At 47.3% G+C, this 15,540-nt stretch overlaps 7 protein-coding genes across 7 annotated transcripts; all 7 read left to right on the plus strand.

Moving 5' to 3' along the window:
- Positions 1-590: 590 nt before the first annotated feature.
- Positions 591-2,254, plus strand: BJ212DRAFT_1587264 (uncharacterized protein; the record flags this gene model as incomplete). Its single annotated transcript, XM_041342402.1, has 8 exons — positions 591-803; positions 861-956; positions 1,010-1,080; positions 1,134-1,203; positions 1,256-1,304; positions 1,543-1,656; positions 1,930-2,048; positions 2,192-2,254. Exons 1-8 carry the CDS (start codon positions 696-698, stop codon positions 2,252-2,254), a joined length of 690 nt encoding a protein of 229 aa, XP_041193938.1. The 5' UTR covers positions 591-695.
- A 177-nt stretch (positions 2,255-2,431) lies between these two features.
- On the plus strand, positions 2,432-2,808 carry BJ212DRAFT_1350137 (uncharacterized protein; the record flags this gene model as incomplete). Its single annotated transcript, XM_041335491.1, has 3 exons — positions 2,432-2,572; positions 2,614-2,702; positions 2,761-2,808. Coding segments are annotated over 3 exons (278 nt in total), but the record flags the coding sequence as incomplete, so codon positions are not given.
- An 898-nt stretch (positions 2,809-3,706) lies between these two features.
- Positions 3,707-4,325, plus strand: BJ212DRAFT_1350150 (uncharacterized protein). Its single transcript, XM_041335492.1, has 2 exons — positions 3,707-3,728; positions 3,780-4,325. The coding sequence occupies exon 2, from the start codon at positions 4,062-4,064 to the stop codon at positions 4,296-4,298; it is 237 nt and encodes a 78-aa protein (XP_041193940.1). The 5' UTR covers positions 3,707-3,728; positions 3,780-4,061; the 3' UTR covers positions 4,299-4,325.
- Positions 4,326-6,228: 1,903 nt separating this feature from the next.
- BJ212DRAFT_1350160 (uncharacterized protein) lies at positions 6,229-6,853 on the plus strand. The gene is made up of 3 exons (XM_041335493.1): positions 6,229-6,421; positions 6,477-6,575; positions 6,627-6,853. Exons 1-3 carry the CDS (start codon positions 6,290-6,292, stop codon positions 6,660-6,662), a joined length of 267 nt encoding a protein of 88 aa, XP_041193941.1. The 5' UTR covers positions 6,229-6,289; the 3' UTR covers positions 6,663-6,853.
- Positions 6,854-8,107: 1,254 nt separating this feature from the next.
- On the plus strand, positions 8,108-8,771 carry BJ212DRAFT_1480247 (uncharacterized protein; the record flags this gene model as incomplete). Its single annotated transcript, XM_041340049.1, has 4 exons — positions 8,108-8,222; positions 8,278-8,422; positions 8,488-8,660; positions 8,710-8,771. The coding sequence occupies 4 exons, from the start codon at positions 8,108-8,110 to the stop codon at positions 8,769-8,771; spliced, it is 495 nt and encodes a 164-aa protein (XP_041193942.1).
- Positions 8,772-11,623: 2,852 nt separating this feature from the next.
- Positions 11,624-12,510, plus strand: BJ212DRAFT_1350172 (uncharacterized protein). Its single transcript, XM_041335494.1, has 3 exons — positions 11,624-11,693; positions 11,753-12,134; positions 12,194-12,510. The coding sequence occupies exons 2-3, from the start codon at positions 11,900-11,902 to the stop codon at positions 12,337-12,339; spliced, it is 381 nt and encodes a 126-aa protein (XP_041193943.1). The 5' UTR covers positions 11,624-11,693; positions 11,753-11,899; the 3' UTR covers positions 12,340-12,510.
- Positions 12,511-12,706: 196 nt separating this feature from the next.
- On the plus strand, positions 12,707-15,500 carry BJ212DRAFT_140857 (Alpha/Beta hydrolase protein). Its single transcript, XM_041337450.1, has 14 exons — positions 12,707-13,258; positions 13,313-13,416; positions 13,469-13,527; positions 13,585-13,639; positions 13,686-13,916; positions 13,964-13,985; positions 14,034-14,105; positions 14,161-14,242; positions 14,299-14,509; positions 14,563-14,594; positions 14,642-14,872; positions 14,934-14,954; positions 15,007-15,014; positions 15,069-15,500. The coding sequence occupies exons 1-14, from the start codon at positions 12,937-12,939 to the stop codon at positions 15,200-15,202; spliced, it is 1,584 nt and encodes a 527-aa protein (XP_041193944.1). The 5' UTR covers positions 12,707-12,936; the 3' UTR covers positions 15,203-15,500.
- Positions 15,501-15,540: the final 40 nt, after the last annotated feature.

Raw genomic sequence — 15,540 nt, forward strand, 5'->3', positions numbered from 1 at the left:
ATACGAGAAATCAATTGATCTCTCGAAAAGTCCCGACAACATGCCACAATTGTACGAATGATTTGTAAACTCCTTTTGCAATGGAAGCGCTATAGAGTCGGAAATCATGCAAAAACCTTGCACCACAATCGACAAACATTCATCGCGAGCGAAATCGAGGAATGTTCGTAAAGCCATTTGTGATTCACCATCCGATTGAAGTCGCTAGGCTAAACAAGCGACCTATACAGGAAAACACTCGTCGTAACGCTGTCGAAGAACATTCCTGGTAAGTGAGCACAAAAGTACCAGGGTGTGGCATATAGTCGTTGCCGAGAAATCAATTGAACCGTGTTCTTAATCTAGGAATAGTGCTCGACTCCTTTGTCAGTGAAAGTGAAAGTGCCAGGATGAGGTAAATTCATCGGAAACGAGGAATGATGCATAGCTCCTTTTGCAATGAAAATTCCGGAGCAGCGGTCACGATGGCTGATCACAAGGCGGCGAATTGCAATTACATTGTGGTTGGTTTGGCGCCATCATTGAGTTACTTACATGATTCAGGAGCGCGTGCAGTGGTGCCCGGGACAGCAGAATGCAGTCGCCGAGCCCGTACCCTGAGGAATGAGCATATAAATGATGACACGATCGCAAGTTCGAAGACCAACTCACTTCTCGTATTATCCTTCTCTCCCCAACAACAAATCTCAATCGTCATGTCTGTCCACGGCATCATTCGAAACGTGAAGTGGCCTGAGCTCGTGTTGACGCCGAAGGATGGCGGGCTCATTGGCGAGAAATATGGTGGTACCGCGACTCAGAGGGTCAGTAGACAGCTAGAGACGATGTTCCGACCTGGCACTGACGAGCAATATCAATAGTGGGGCGGGAAGTATAAATGGGACCAAAAGACGCAAGGGTATCTGTGGACGGTCAAGAACGATGGCAGTGGCGATTACTTGGCATGGAACGCAAGTGTCTGCAAGAAGCGGTTCCAATGCGAATCTCACCTTTTTGCGCAAATTTGCAGTCGGACACGAAGGCCGTCATGAGCCCCAATGAGCACTGGTGGAAAATTGTCTTCCAAGGTGGTCACGTCGGGTGCGAGCAGGTCGTGAATCAAACCAGACCTGTCTACTGACGATGAGGCACAGATTCCAAGTCCCCCATACTGCACAGAGCCCTACAGCCTTCCGTACTTTGCAACTCGAAGCTGATAAATCGGTGATGTGACCCATTGACCGTGGCACCGCACTGTTCCTGACGATCGTTGCAGGTCATCCTCAAGAACCAGGAAGGGGATCTCATCGATGCGCAGCTGTGGGGTACCTTGGAAGGATGAACCTGTACTTGAAGGATTTCATTTAGCCGTCTCACGCATATGTGCCTGTTGACGAACATGACATTCAACTGACACAGAGACTGGGCTGCTGCTGTTTTTCATGTCTTTTGTACAAGTATGCATTGTTATTTGCCGCGGCACACTTTGATCATGACTGTTACTGTGGGAAGACTGGGAGAGACCTAAGTTCTACTAATCTGTGCATGCTCGGAGAATGACAGAGTCCGTCTCGGCGGCGAGCAGGAATCATCGAGAGTACGGGCCATATGCAGCTTCGTGTCCAAGTTTGAACAGGTGGACAATGGCAGTTCCATGGGCTGCAGGAACTCATCCATGTAAGATATCCCGTGAAGTGAGCTGGTTCAGGTCACTGGCAAGAGTTGGAGCCCCTGCTTGCACCACAAAGAGCACATTGCAATAGTCACGCTGCGGCGCATGCTTGACGTGCGACTCGATCTAGTAGGAGGCGCGATGCTTATTAGTCGACAAAGGCTCCTCCTCAGCTATCTCTTTGCGACCTAGGTGACCGTGATCGGCATTTTAGTTCTGGAGGATGCTCAGAATGCCAACGAACAACTGTTTATAAATCCATACATCATCCATTATAGACTCGAACATCGAGCCTCAAGTGACAGTTGATGATGCATGCTTGATATCTATCAGAGAGAAGAGCCGAGGCGAGACGACAACCACAACGACTATCAAAACAGACGACGTTAGCGAGAATGTAAGTACGGCACTTTGAGCTATACCTATCAAAACAGACGAGCACAAGACTAAAGAAGAGAAAAAGGAGAAACACGCGTGTGTGCTAACTAGTAGGGAATACCAAAAAGGAAACTCGAAACTCTGCTCATGACAATATCATAGGTAGAGGGCCGCCCTGTGCTACCTTGGGACATCATTCAAAAACCCTCCAGCTATGCCAGATAAAGACTGAACACTAAGCTGCGTCGAAAGCGGTCTTTCGGGCACTTGATCTATACATCAGCCATCTAGTATCCGCGACGCTAACACTGGTGGTCAGGAGGAGGTCCAGAGCTATATTTGTAGTATCCCACCTTTCTTTTCAGACATGCCACCTATACCGACAGCGCTGGATGCTGAAGCTCTCTCTATTCGACTCCATCGAACGGCGCCACTAAGTTTCAGATTCCTCGTCTAAGAGCATGTGCTGGTCCTCTGGTAACACAACAGGCGTGTGCGGCGGACGTAAGGGAGAATATTGAAGGCCCGGCCAAGCAGATTGGGGTCTGTTACCTTCCACATCGCAATTAAACTACCACTTGTAGGAGCTGGACGTTCTGGTTGATGACCAGAGGACTGAATGGGCAAGAAGAGAGCTGAGGAGAGTGGATATCTTCCGTGATTCATTTGTCAGGCATGTTGCAGTTCGACCATCTGGTGTCTCCGGTCTCTGACTGTTAGCTTGCGAAAAGACTCTCGAGCAGCATTTCTAGCGTCGAAACATGCAATGGATACACAAAGTCGGTCACAGCGAGAAGAGTTATTGCGGTCCCGTGCCATTCTCAGGAAAAGCACAAGCTCCTTGGGCGAGAATGCCACGTTCGTACGCTGCGTGTATTTGTACTCCTCTGATGTGGCTGGCCTGTGAATGACAGCGAAGACTCACTCATGAAAGCCAATCATGATGTCGCAGGAGCTCTGCAATGAACCATCGAGCTAATACAGAAAGAATTCAAACATAGACTGTGTCTTGTCGAACCAGTTACTAGGCAAGTTCTTCCTGCTCCCATCTTTCTCCGATAATCATCGCTCGTTCAATACAGAATCATCAATTGCAACTCTCCAATCTGCGTCCACAACACACGGCTCACTCGATCTCATCATCGGTACCTCCAAACAACTCGTTACCGCACTCGAAAAGACAGACTAGCTCGACCGCATTCTCATAATTTCCGGTCCTCGTGTTTGTCGGTCTCATGGTCCTCTTCATATTGAAGCAGCGCATTGTCGACTGCGGGGGCTACGCATCGCCTTTTCTGGACGAGGTTATTGCACAGCTCCTGCTCGAGTACGCATCTGGTGGTGCAGGAGGCTGGGGAGATAATGATGACTGCGTCGGCCAGCTCTGCTGCTGCATCAATTGTGCTGCGTCACTGATAGGTAGTCAGGATGGCAGAGCTGGTCAATGGGTAAAATCCACCATGGACGTGTCTGAAACACTTAGTTTCACAGCATCAACTGTGGAGCCGTGGATTGCCGGACAGCATAGCAGCTCAGGGGATGCGCATGTTGACGATTTCAACTATTCATATAATTAAAGGTGTTAACAAGATTCTATCCTGGGACAAGGCCCAATGGTATTCAGGATGAATGAAACTGACAACAGTTGTCGTATAAGAATCAGGGATCCACACGATGCGTTGTGGGCGGGACGCAGTTGGTTGTGAAAATCCATAATCTTCCATGCCATCTGGTCTAACTGTGCACAGAGAATACGTCCTGGAGACCATCCACCATCCGACTTGTTTTGCAATTGACTGGCACGGTAAGGTAGTCTCTGGGCTGAGAAATCGACTGATCTGATTCTAGAAGAATACACATACCGCCGTTGACAGACATTCCTGGCGAGCGAAAACAAGGAATGAAGCTTATTTCACAATGGATGCTCCGAAGTGGAATATTGAATCTCGTCACAATGGCTCATCACAAGGTGGCATAGTTTAATTCACCAGCATTTAATTCCTTGGGTGCGTGCGATACTTAGGACAGCAGAATGGATGACACTGCCGTTGACAAACATTTCTCGCAAAGCGGAATTGAGGAATGGTCTGTAATTCTTTTGCGATCGCTAGTCAGATTCTACAAAGAGACGTCCTCATATCGACCGTCGAAGTGTGGAAGTCACTGTCAAGAAATCTTAATAGAAAGATCCTCACATAGTAAGCCCATCGACAAACATTCCTGGCGGACGAAAACAAGAAATGATGTTAACTCCTTTTGCAATAGTTAGTATGTACCAAATCTCCAACAAATCTCATCATAGTGGCTCATCGCGAGACAGCGAGTTTCAATTGTATTATGGTTCGCCAGCATTGAATTACTTACATGATTCAGGGGCACGTGTGATGTTCGGGACAGAAGAATATTGAGTCGTGCAGGAACGTGCAATATAAAGGATGTTACAACCACAAGTTTGAAGACTAAATTCTCCCCCTTGCCTCCCAAACAGCGTCCATCATGCCGAACAGACCTAGTTAATCACCAATTGTGTTGTTGAAAACGTCAAGTACTTAAATGTTTCGATGCAGAGGAACATGTCGCTCGTTGGGGACGAGTACAAGGGCATACCCACTCAAGATATGAAGTTCCGGCCTTGGTGCTGACAAGTGATGTCAATAGTGGGCGCTAAGTTTTCCACATTCCTGGGGTTTGTTTCTCCAGAATATCACCACTGGTGATTACGTGGGTTGGGACGTGAGTCTGTCTGCGAGAACGGTTTCAATGCGAATCTCATCGATTCCGCGCATAAATCTGCAGGCCAACAAGAGAGATCTGAGATAATGGAAACCACGCCGTGTTAGTGGAATCACTACTTTGTCGATGAACAACGGGCGTGAGTATCAGATCGTCAATCAAATCTTTCCACTGACGTAGACTATTATAATGATGACTGGACGCATATTCCGAGTCCCCAACGAATCCGAGTCCAAGAACGCTGATGCATTCTGCATCAGTGAACCTGTGAACAGATGAGATTGGTATTTAAAGCAATATATTGCAATTGTTGAGCATCACAATAATCAACATAAAACTTATGAATTGATCACCGCGACGGTGCAATGTCGCGATCTTGTGACTTGTTGCGAACTCATGGCAAAACGGATTTTCAAGCATCCATAGTTATGTATCTCTCGCAGTGTACATAGGCATATTTAGTAGGAGCAGACTTATATTTCCTACGGCTACCATATCACGGATTCATCAATTCACTGATGATGTAGATTAGACGTGGACATCTAGGAGCTTTGGTGACAGTCGGTGGCGAATATTTTTCTGAAGCCATATCTCGAATACGATGGCATCTGTCAAACAGTTTAAGGGTTGTCCATATGAACAAGCCGACAAGACGAAGGCAAGATCGTGCAACTTCCAGCTATGTTTGTGCGATGGTGAGGACTCAATACTATGACAACACAAGCCCATTTTTTCCGCCCTGGTATCCACTTGCAGCCATCTATGAAGCTACCTGCCCGTGTTCAGCAGCTTGTCCTTTTGATAACGAAAATAGACTCAGGTGAGGACCCATTTGAATGACTCCAATGTAACGTGCCGGTACAAGTGCTTTATGGCTTAAGGGTCGGACACAAATAAACAGGACGATGTTTTATTATGAGAATTCGAGAGTGCGGCGATTCGAAATCGAAGTTTTGGGAAAAGATAATCCAGTAAGATCTAGAACGTGTTGGTGGAGTGATAATAAATCAGAGAAAGCGAAAATTCACGTGAGTAAAGTCCAAAGTTCAACATGACGTCGTAAGCCTATGAACTTACACTAGCCCAGTCTTCTCATTACGTTATTACGTCATACTGCTGGTACGCCATGGCTCCAGCCGAATGATGGCGGAGTGGTAAACATGCACTCCAGTACCATAACATTAGTGGTAGGTTCAAATGGTCCGGCAACCACCCGACACAGTCCGACCAAGAAACCCAGGTAGTGCTTGGTTAGTTTGGTCAGGGACTGCAGAAATGGAGGAAGATCCGAGTGATGACGGGGTACCAGCAGCCGGTCTCCACCTATGCTGACCGCAGTTATAATTTTCGACATGGAGTCGCCGCCATGCAGCCTCGGGGAGCCCTCGGGGAGCGCTTAGTGACATCAGGTATGAAGTCATTCAAATTTAACTTTCAACTCACTTCACCGACGCCGCTGGCCGACAAGCTTAAAAGCTGTGGCATCTGGAACAGCAAGTACTCGCTCAGACCTCGATACACATCGACATGTTCGCTCGAATCCTCACAATTTCTGTTGTCTTCCTTCTCCTTTCCCAAGCCTATGTTATGGCTGCGGTTATCAGGACCTCATCCAATTCGACTAGTTGTGGTGACGGTGAAGCTCGTTGCTGCAAGGAGGTGAGAAATATTCATAAGCGTAGAAAGACACCTGTGCTTACCTGTGTTGCAAAAGGATTCGTCCGACCCGGGGTATGTTAATGATGAGGAGTGCGAAAGTTACTCAGAGAATTGCACAAGTGGCTATGTAGCATCTTGTTGCTACACCGTCACGGTAAGCATCACAACTTGATCCAACAGCTTGGTCGATCTCACTTTGCAATAGGACTATTATTACTGCAACCAGACTACGTCAGGTTAACAGTAGGGTTGTTAGGTGTTTTGAAGCACGGTACCTGAAGGACATTTGTTAAGCTGGGCTTTCGAACGAATTATACCACAAATTTATATTGGACCCATGATATACCACCGATGCGAAAATGTCTCGAACTTCTATATCATCATTCAGTACTCAGTTTGAAGTCTCGAAACGCTCTCCACCAGTAGTCACGACGTGTAGTAGGACGAGGACTCACGATATGAATGAAATTCTGTCTAGTGCGGCGTAGGATACGTGGAATCTCGTTGTATTCTATCGGCTACTCTCGATGAGTGTCGAACTCGTGAGTATCAAACAAAATGCAGTGGGAATCCAGTAGCAGCCTCCCGGAGGATGCCATACATACTAACCCTGCAAGTGTAAGATCACGAAATCGACAACTGAGCATTGTGGGGCTCGTAGTCCGGCAAAGATAACCTGCACTGCCAGATACTGGGGTTGGCAAGACCAGAAGAAAATCGACGAAGGCAACATTCAGAATCAGATTTCCAAGTCGGATCTGACGATATCCCACCGATTTTAGGTTGAGATTAAGGCCTGCAAGGTCAAGAACTTGATAAATACCAAATCGCAATATGAGACTAACCTCAAATATCTTCTTCTCTGACTCAGAGGCTTTCCATTGCGTTTGCGCTGCTGTGACAACGATACTAGTGATCAACTGCTAACAAAATGTGCACACAGACATCAAAATAATAACACTAGAGTGGGCACACTTTCAAAGGGCATTGTATTCAGGATAGCAGGAAGCAATGATAGTTTACTTTACCACGAAGTAAGTGTGCTTGCTAAGCGTTGCCAAGCGGGGTTCGAAAGGACTCGTTCTCCGCGATTTGATGCCTCCAAGCCTAACCTGGAAATTGACTCCGCGGCCGTCTAGTGTGGGCAGACGGCTTCGCATCATGCCTAATGTAGTAGCCACTCCCTGCTCATTCACTTCTTCGACTGTAGTAGATACTCAACGAATACATGTTTTTCGCCATCTCTTTGGACTGTCAACCTCACCCAAAGAATCGTCAAATTTCTACACGAATCTTGATCAGAAATGTATTTTCGCGTGCCAACGAGACTCCAAGCTCAACCCGCTAAATAATTTCCCTCCAACATCTGGCAGTACTAAACTTGAGTGTTTCTGCTCATTCATTGCGTGTTGGTTATATACAGTTGTGTGCAGCACTATGTAAGTGACAATGACCTCACTCAATTTTCGAGACACTTACTGTGGAGCTGGGACAGTTATATTCTTCTCGTTTCAGCACGTTCCGACTCGCCTTGATCATCCCTAGGCATCCCTCATTCCTCGTTGAGATTTATAAACACATGGCAAACAACGTAGAACAATGTCGAGTGGCGTTGCACGAATTTCCCCCTGGCCATCCTCGTAGACTCTTAGTATTTCTTTTCAATTCGGATCTCTGAACCTTGCTATGAGCCTGAAAACCAGATTCGGGCAGCGGGGCAACCTGCCTGACCTGGATGAGACCATCGAGCTCTGTCAAGCTGCACTTGTTTCAACCATTTCTTACCGACCCCGCTCTTTCAGTACCCGCCAGCCTTCGAGTCATATCTGCGTAGCAGGGCTTCTTGTCTGACGTAGAGGAGGCAATTGAACTTACTCGAGCTGCTCTTGCGCTTGACCCCCTAGCTGTTCTTATCAGTCTCTCTATCAATACCCTTCCCAGCTGCCTTCAATCCAGAATCGAGCAGCGGGGCATCGTGTCTGACCTGGATGAGGCCATCGAGTTCGTTCGAGCTGCCCTTGTGTTCCATCCCCTTGGCTATTTGGATTGATTGACAACCTTCCTAGCATTCTTCATCCTAGGTTTGAGTGGCAACATGGCATCCCGTCTGATCTGGACGAGTCCATCGAACTCCCTCAAGTTGCACTTGCACTCAATCGTTCTGCATCTATCAACAGTCACCCATATCTCTCGATCCCCTCATACTCCGATATCGCTCTGACGATAAAACTTTCTCGTGGTTCGTGCCACTAGTGTTCTAGATCGGGATGTCTCTTTCGTAATTTTAGGGATACCAACGTTATACGAAACAGGCCGCAGCCTGATTATCGGAGGACGCCTTCTAGCCTAGACTATATCTGAGTACCAATCGGAAAGCCTTGTCGTCGAGCTAGGGTGGCGATCATTTCCACATGGAAGCCTATGGTGACATGAAGTATGAACGACTGCTTCAAACTTACACTTCAACGAGGCTGGCTAATCCAGTTTCAGTTCCAGAGTAAAATGCACACATTCAGGTGATAAACTCCCGACCGCGTTTGCTTAAATAGTGCCGCACTCATTTGAAGCTTCAGTGGACTAGTCAACATGTTCGTTCGCGCTTTCATATTTTTCACCATCTTTCTTCTCATTTCGCAAGCCAGTGTCAAGGCTTCGACCAATTCGACCAACTGTGGTGATGGCACAGCTCGCTGTTGCGAAAAGGTGAGACTCTAGCATCAATAAACGGCGAGATACATTTGCGCTTACATGCATTGTAAAGGATTTATCTGAACCGGGTAGTGTCAACGACGAGCAATGCCAAAGCTACTCAGTGCCTTGTCCAAGTGGCTACCTAGCAGCTTGCTGCTACATCGTCACCTCCATGGTAAGTGACATGGTTTAATTCAACGGCGCAGTCGATCTGAGTTAGCAATAGGAGGACTATTACTACTGCAATCAGACTGGTTAACGGCGGGGTTGCTAGGTTCTCAATTGTACAGCAAGTTACCTCTGAAGTTGAAGGACATTCGTTCCCCTGAATTTTAATCAGAATTTACCGCATGTTATTGTATAATTACGCACTGGTGAAAAACGTGTCTTCGACTCTCTCACCGTCATGCAATGCGAAGTGTACATTAGAACGTTCAAGCAGCACAACTCACATGGAGTTTCGACGCGTGTATCATGGGAACTACCTGTGATTATGAAATAAAATGGTGTCTTGTGCGGCCCTCCGTGGACTGGTAGGATATCCCCCGATAAAGAAAAATGAAGTACGAGTCCGTCTCATCCATCCGATAAAATTCAGTCGGCAAAAACCAAACGAAAGAGAGTTTATGACGAGTTAAATGTTCAACATAGGACCAATGTCCCCAAAGGGCTATATTCTGAAGCAAAAAAAGAAAAACGAACGTGAACTCTCGTTACATTCCATTGACTAGCACTGACTAGTACTCATTACAAAACGAGCGTAATCCAAAAGTAGCAGAAAACATGACGATGGCGCAAATGAAACGCAAAGTAACGTTCCCCGTAATTAAATTGACAGTCTGATATGACATCAGTACACCGGCCGCCTGGCCCCAGACTAAAATGGGCTGGCTCAGCGATACTCAGCGACACTACAAATTGTACCGTAACGGCGCTCGGCCACGCCAGTTACCCCTGTCAGTCCCCGACACCTACTTACAGGGATACTCAATTCTAAAATGTCTGTGGCCGCTACCACGGTGATATTGGAGACTGGAAGTGGTGTCTGGAAGTGATGTCTCATCTACAGGCTGCGAGTGGTGTTAGCGCTACGCGCCGTGAGGTTTAGCCACGAGTCCAGGTTAACGCTTAGTGGCCGTTGAGGGAATTCAGCGTTACTCGGATCCCAAACGACTCGGTGTGGGGCCCGAGCAATGACAACAGCATTTTAGAATCGAACATCCTTTACAACAATCAATTTATGAGATCAGAGTTTAGAGTCTACCGCCGGCTGTCCCCACACGTTATTCATCCGAAATTTTTCAATTCTCTGGAATGGCATCACTTCTACGAGCAATCACCGTTCAAACCGTGTGTACAGCCAGGTACGGTCATTCAATGACCCTCGGGGCCTCGTCACTTCATGACAGCCCAACAACGCATGATCAACAATTTTATTGACACACAGGATATATAACTTAATATTATACAGACCGTTCACGCTCTACAGCTGGATATGCAATCGAAGCACCCTCGCCACAGAATACCTTCTACATTGGTCACATACTTCGAAAAGCTCATCACAGTCCTAGATACCCACACAGCCATGAGACCTGTTTCGAGACCATCCTGTACTTGTCCGAGATGTAGTGGATGGACACACGTCGGCATCTACCATGCATCGCTGATCCTCGGATAGTAACGGTTCCTTCAGCAGATACTTTGTGTTGTTCGATACTAGGAGTTCGACCGTGAGATACAGTTATGGAATCAAGGGCTGGCCATTCAATCAAGTTTGGGTCATCAAGTCGGACTTCCTATGGGATCGCTCCCGGAGAGCCATACTGCCGAAGCTAAGTTCTGTAGACAGTCCAACTTAGAAATCCGAGGGAAGCGTGGACTTTCTGGACCGAGACTTGTCGAGAAAGTATTAGTGTTAATGAACGAGTAGAGGTAGTGCAATTGTACAACTACATGTGAGCATCACCGGGGTGCAAAGAAGTCGGATGACGAGCAACAAGCCATTCAGAATATACTTGATAAGCGGCGATCGAGGTCTTGACCCACTCTGCCGACACGTACTTCATTTGCTTTGAGATCTGGGAGCTGGACTGTTTCAGAATAGGAAGAATTGCGTTATCAAAGTTAGGAATGGAGCAGGGTTGCAGGGTAAGAAGGCTGCGAGCTTCGGTGACAGTGGCGGACAATAGGAATGAACGGAGAATCGAACTGCTTAGCTTTGCTCGGTCCGAGGGGAATTCAGTTCTCAATGTTCTTACATACTCGAACATGGGACTGAACTCAGTTACCCTGCCAAACCGTTATAGGCTGAAGAGCGGCTCATAACAGTATGAATGATGGAACTGTGCAACATTTGAGTCAGTGGTCCGATCACAGGGGATTGACAGACCATTGATGCTAGTATGTCTCGGCGGGACTTAGATAAAATTGGTTGAAAGGGTGATATAACTAGTCATACCAGTTTCAGTGATGTGGTTGATGTCGAAGGGGTGAATGAGTAGAAGCCAGAGCGTGATGGCGACCGCAGGTTTGTGATTTGAGCGGTGTGAACAGTGGACGCTAAGATAAGTTAGAATTTAAACTACACGAAGGGAGATGAGTTTTTGTCGAACGAGGGCATTGAACTGAATAGGAACGTACTATGACATGGAGTGAGCAGCGGACGCAGTGTCGGAAGGTGGAACACCGACATAGGCTAATTGATTGCGAAATAGACGGGTCATGCAAATGGAGTGTGGTCTATTTATTGGGAGGGAGATAGTCGGCGAGTCCTAAGCGGATCCTTCGATGGGACTGCAAGGCAGTGGAACGTGGAGAGAGGAGAGACAATGCTCGATCCAAACAAGACAGGGCACAATTCAGTCATCTACTTGCCAGACGCGACTAGTGGAGACGAGCTCTCGATTGATGAATATGAATAGCAAACACCCAGTCAAAATTTGGGGTACGACCTGCAGCGAGTCTGACCATGTAAAGGACACGTGTATTGGACCACGTACAGTCCGGCTCGGATGGAAAAACCCTTATAAGTTATCGCCGGGCTTAGAACATGGAATAGTACTACGGTTGGCGGAGACCCACCAATTTCTACTACAACCTGGCAACAGACCGTACTGCTGAAAGGGTACAAGTCTTGCATATCCCCGAATGGCTGCATCACCGCAAGCGCATCATATGACAACACAACGCGATTATGGAACCTCGGCGAGTGGTTTATGAAGGCATGACTATCGGTCTGCAACTGAGATGCTTCTCGAAGCCAAATGGATCCCGTCTGTTTCACTCTCCCTTGCTCCGATTTGCGCATTGCCTCGATTGCTGTTCTAACAGTAGAGTTAGACAAATTTCTCGCCCTTCAAAACAATGGGAGCGAATCTGAGAGCCATTCGGTTACACCCATGGAGGCGGATCTTGAGCAGGTGATACTACTAGTATGAGTCATGATGCATGATGCATGATGACCGGTAGGTCAGGAGGTGTACATCAAACCTGTGCATGCGCCTTCACCTTGACAGCCAGACGATCCAGGGACACCGACGATACTTTCACACCCGTCTGCAACTCTTGAAATTTTCGAAAAACGAACAGCGAGCAGTGCCTCTGAGCATTAGCAGGCTCAGCATAGCAACTCATGCATGAGTTGACCAACATCTCAAGTTACCGTGGCCAACAACTCGAACATCCAGCAAGTACCGTGAGTAAAGGAACGACGAATCAGGTACGCATGTGCTGATAATTACGCGTACGGCCCAAGCTGCTTATCCGATGGGCCACCGTATGGCTGCGCGGCAAAGAAAACGCATGGTGCCGCCATCACTCGGTGCATGTGTTTACATAATTATCTAAATGTTCGCTCCGTCAGTACAGAAATACCCATCCCAAATAAAAACCCCATGTACGATACCAGACGATTCCCTATCTCCCCCTCACAGACTCTTGGTTTGCTCGACGAACCTGTGATGCGTCTTCTCGCCGTATTTGCAGCTCTGCTCGCAGTGGTTGCCTCCAGCGGTCGTAGGATAGTAACCAAGCACGAGATACGAGAACGCCAACTGGAGGCAGCAAAGCGTTGGCAGACTAGTGGCCCTCAGAACGTAAAGCGTAGTGGTGTTCAGAACATCACATTCACGAACCCCAAGGCCTCAGGTGACTGGAGTGTTACGAGTAAACATCTAACACGTCTGATCCATATTCGTCCAGAATTTTACGTTGATGGCGGATCCCTTCCTCTTGTTGACTTCGACGTTGGTCCTAGTTGGGCAGGTCTTCTACCCATTAGCAATAGCCCCAACGAGACACGTCAGGTGCGTACATGAGTAGTCTATGCACGTCCTTTGCTTACATCAAGGACATCAGCTCTATTTCTGGTTTTTCCCTCCTGGCCCTGAAGGGAGTCTTGATGATTTGATTTTCTGGTGCGCCACCAGAAGCGATGTACTCCTCGCTGCTGACCTGACATACTCTACCTGAAGGACGAACGGTGGCCCTGGCTGCTCCTCTCTCGAAGGTTTGCTGCAAGAGAATGGAGTAAGCCTCTTTTTAAACAGCAAGACTCGTTTAACAAAGTTTGAAGCCTTTCAGCTGGGCCTGGGGTCAGGCCAAACCAACGGTGAATCAACAGAGCTGGACCAACCTGTCCTCCGTCCTTTGGGTGGAGCAACCTGTTGGTACCGGATTTTCCCAAGGCATCCCAAATGCACAGAATGAGGATGATGTCGCTACTCAACTCGTCGGCTTCATGCAGCAGTTCCTTGAGGTTTTTTCGGAACTCAAAGGCAAAAAGCTGTATCTAACGGGTGAAAGTGTAAGTTCTCGGAGGGTCTGGTAAAATATCGTATTGACTGTATTCAGTACGCTGGAACATACGTGCCTTGTGAGTCCAAAGTCATTTTCTTTGAACGCGACTTAAAGACCAATGCAGATATCGCAAACTATATCTACGAGAACCCCACTCTATTAGACCTCTCGTTGCAGGGAATATGGATCAGTGATCGTAAGCAACATTTTGACTTGCTCTGTCTTCTCAAGGGCTTATACGTGAAGCTCAGCCTCAATCTCATGGGACGTAGTGCAAGAGGAGATCCCTGCAGTGGACTTCGTGAACAAATACGCTGGTCTCTTTTCTTTCAAGTCCGTTCATCTCACTCGGACCTAGTTTGCAGGTTACTCACCAATTGGATATCTAGTCAGACGTTCATGAGCCACCTCGAGGAGAAGGCCGTGACGTGCAATTATACTGGTTACATGGATAAGTATGTCACATACCCTCCAACAGGTCTTCTTCCCCTGCCAGGAGACTCTATCGAGTTTGCACAGGGCTGTGACGTTTGGGACGACATTTTCAATAATGCACTGATTATCAATCCCGCCTTCGATATCTATCGCATCTGGGACACTGTGAGTCGAAGAGGATTTTAATGAGTACTATAATAACTTATTCTCCACGCAAGTATCCGATTTTATGGGATGTCCTAGGTTTCCCGTAGGTTATCCAATCGATTGAATGCAACTAGGCTGACGAAAACCTAGAGGTTCATTCCCACAGATGCAGTCTCCGATCTACTTTAACCGAATGGATGTGAAGGAAGCTATCCACGCGCCCGTTGACACCGAGTGGTCGGAATGTTCCAATATTAACGTCTTCCCCAACGGAGACAGCAGCTTGCCCCCTGCCCTGACTGTATTACCGAGTGTCATCGAGAAGAACCAGCGGACCGTCATTGTGCACGGTCTCGCTGATTTTATCCTCATTGCCAATGGGTATGATTTTGTTTTCGATCATTAATCTTCGTATATTCTGACGCATGGTTTGATGATTTAGAACCAGAATTGCCATTCAAAAGTAAGTGCGTTATTGACCGTGATACTTATAAATTGACATGAACCATCTGTAGCATGACCTGTGCGCGACTCGTAGTGTTTGGTGTGCGCTATTAATCACTCATTGTATTCTAAGGGGATGGCTTGCAAGGATTCCAGACGCCTATCACTGACGACAGCTTCATTGTCGATGGCGTGGGTGCCTATGGGACGATGCACTCAGAGCGGGGACTTACTTATTACGAAGTAGCGTTGAGTGGACACATGTGAGCTCACTGCAATACGTAGGGTCTCGTTTCTAATCGTCTTCTGTAGGATTCCACAGTTTGCGCCAGTAGTAAGTTGACAATGCTGATGTGCAGGTGCAGTCTAACGCAGAAACAAATGATTTCAGGCCGCCTTCCAGATTATGCAGTACCTGATGGGCTTTAGGGACACACCCTAGATAGATACTTCTTTCCGTCCATACTATAAACAAGCAATCCGCTCGCCTGCGGACGGCTCAGTCGTATCGTGTATTGTTATCCTGTCGGATTCGTTTACAGCAGCAATGAAGAGTAAACTACGTTGCCCGTCTCTCTTTCTTCACTTGTGCGTGAAAACGACGC

The sequence above is a fragment of the Suillus subaureus genome, assembly GCF_016647635.1.
Source record: "Suillus subaureus strain MN1 chromosome Unknown BJ212scaffold_13, whole genome shotgun sequence".
Lineage (NCBI taxonomy): Eukaryota > Fungi > Basidiomycota > Agaricomycetes > Boletales > Suillaceae > Suillus > Suillus subaureus.

Bases quoted from the DNA above. Each gene is read 5' to 3' on its own strand.
- BJ212DRAFT_1350150 (XM_041335492.1), top strand. From the start codon at position 4,062: ATGGATGACACTGCCGTTGACAAACATTTCTCGCAAAGCGGAATTGAG.
- BJ212DRAFT_1350160 (XM_041335493.1), top strand. From the start codon at position 6,290: ATGTTCGCTCGAATCCTCACAATTTCTGTTGTCTTCCTTCTCCTTTCC. The intron at 6,422-6,476 runs GTGAGAAATATT...GTGTTGCAAAAG, and splicing joins AAGCTCGTTGCTGCAAGGAG to GATTCGTCCGACCCGGGGTA. The intron at 6,576-6,626 runs GTAAGCATCACA...ACTTTGCAATAG, and splicing joins CTTGTTGCTACACCGTCACG to GACTATTATTACTGCAACCA.
- BJ212DRAFT_1350172 (XM_041335494.1), top strand. From the start codon at position 11,900: ATGGGACTGCAAGGCAGTGGAACGTGGAGAGAGGAGAGACAATGCTCG. The intron at 12,135-12,193 runs CTTATAAGTTAT...GCGGAGACCCAC, and splicing joins CCGGCTCGGATGGAAAAACC to CAATTTCTACTACAACCTGG.
- BJ212DRAFT_140857 (XM_041337450.1), top strand. From the start codon at position 12,937: ATGTGTTTACATAATTATCTAAATGTTCGCTCCGTCAGTACAGAAATA. The intron at 14,106-14,160 runs GTAAGCAACATT...CGTGAAGCTCAG, and splicing joins GGGAATATGGATCAGTGATC to CCTCAATCTCATGGGACGTA. The intron at 14,510-14,562 runs GTGAGTCGAAGA...TCTCCACGCAAG, and splicing joins TCTATCGCATCTGGGACACT to TATCCGATTTTATGGGATGT.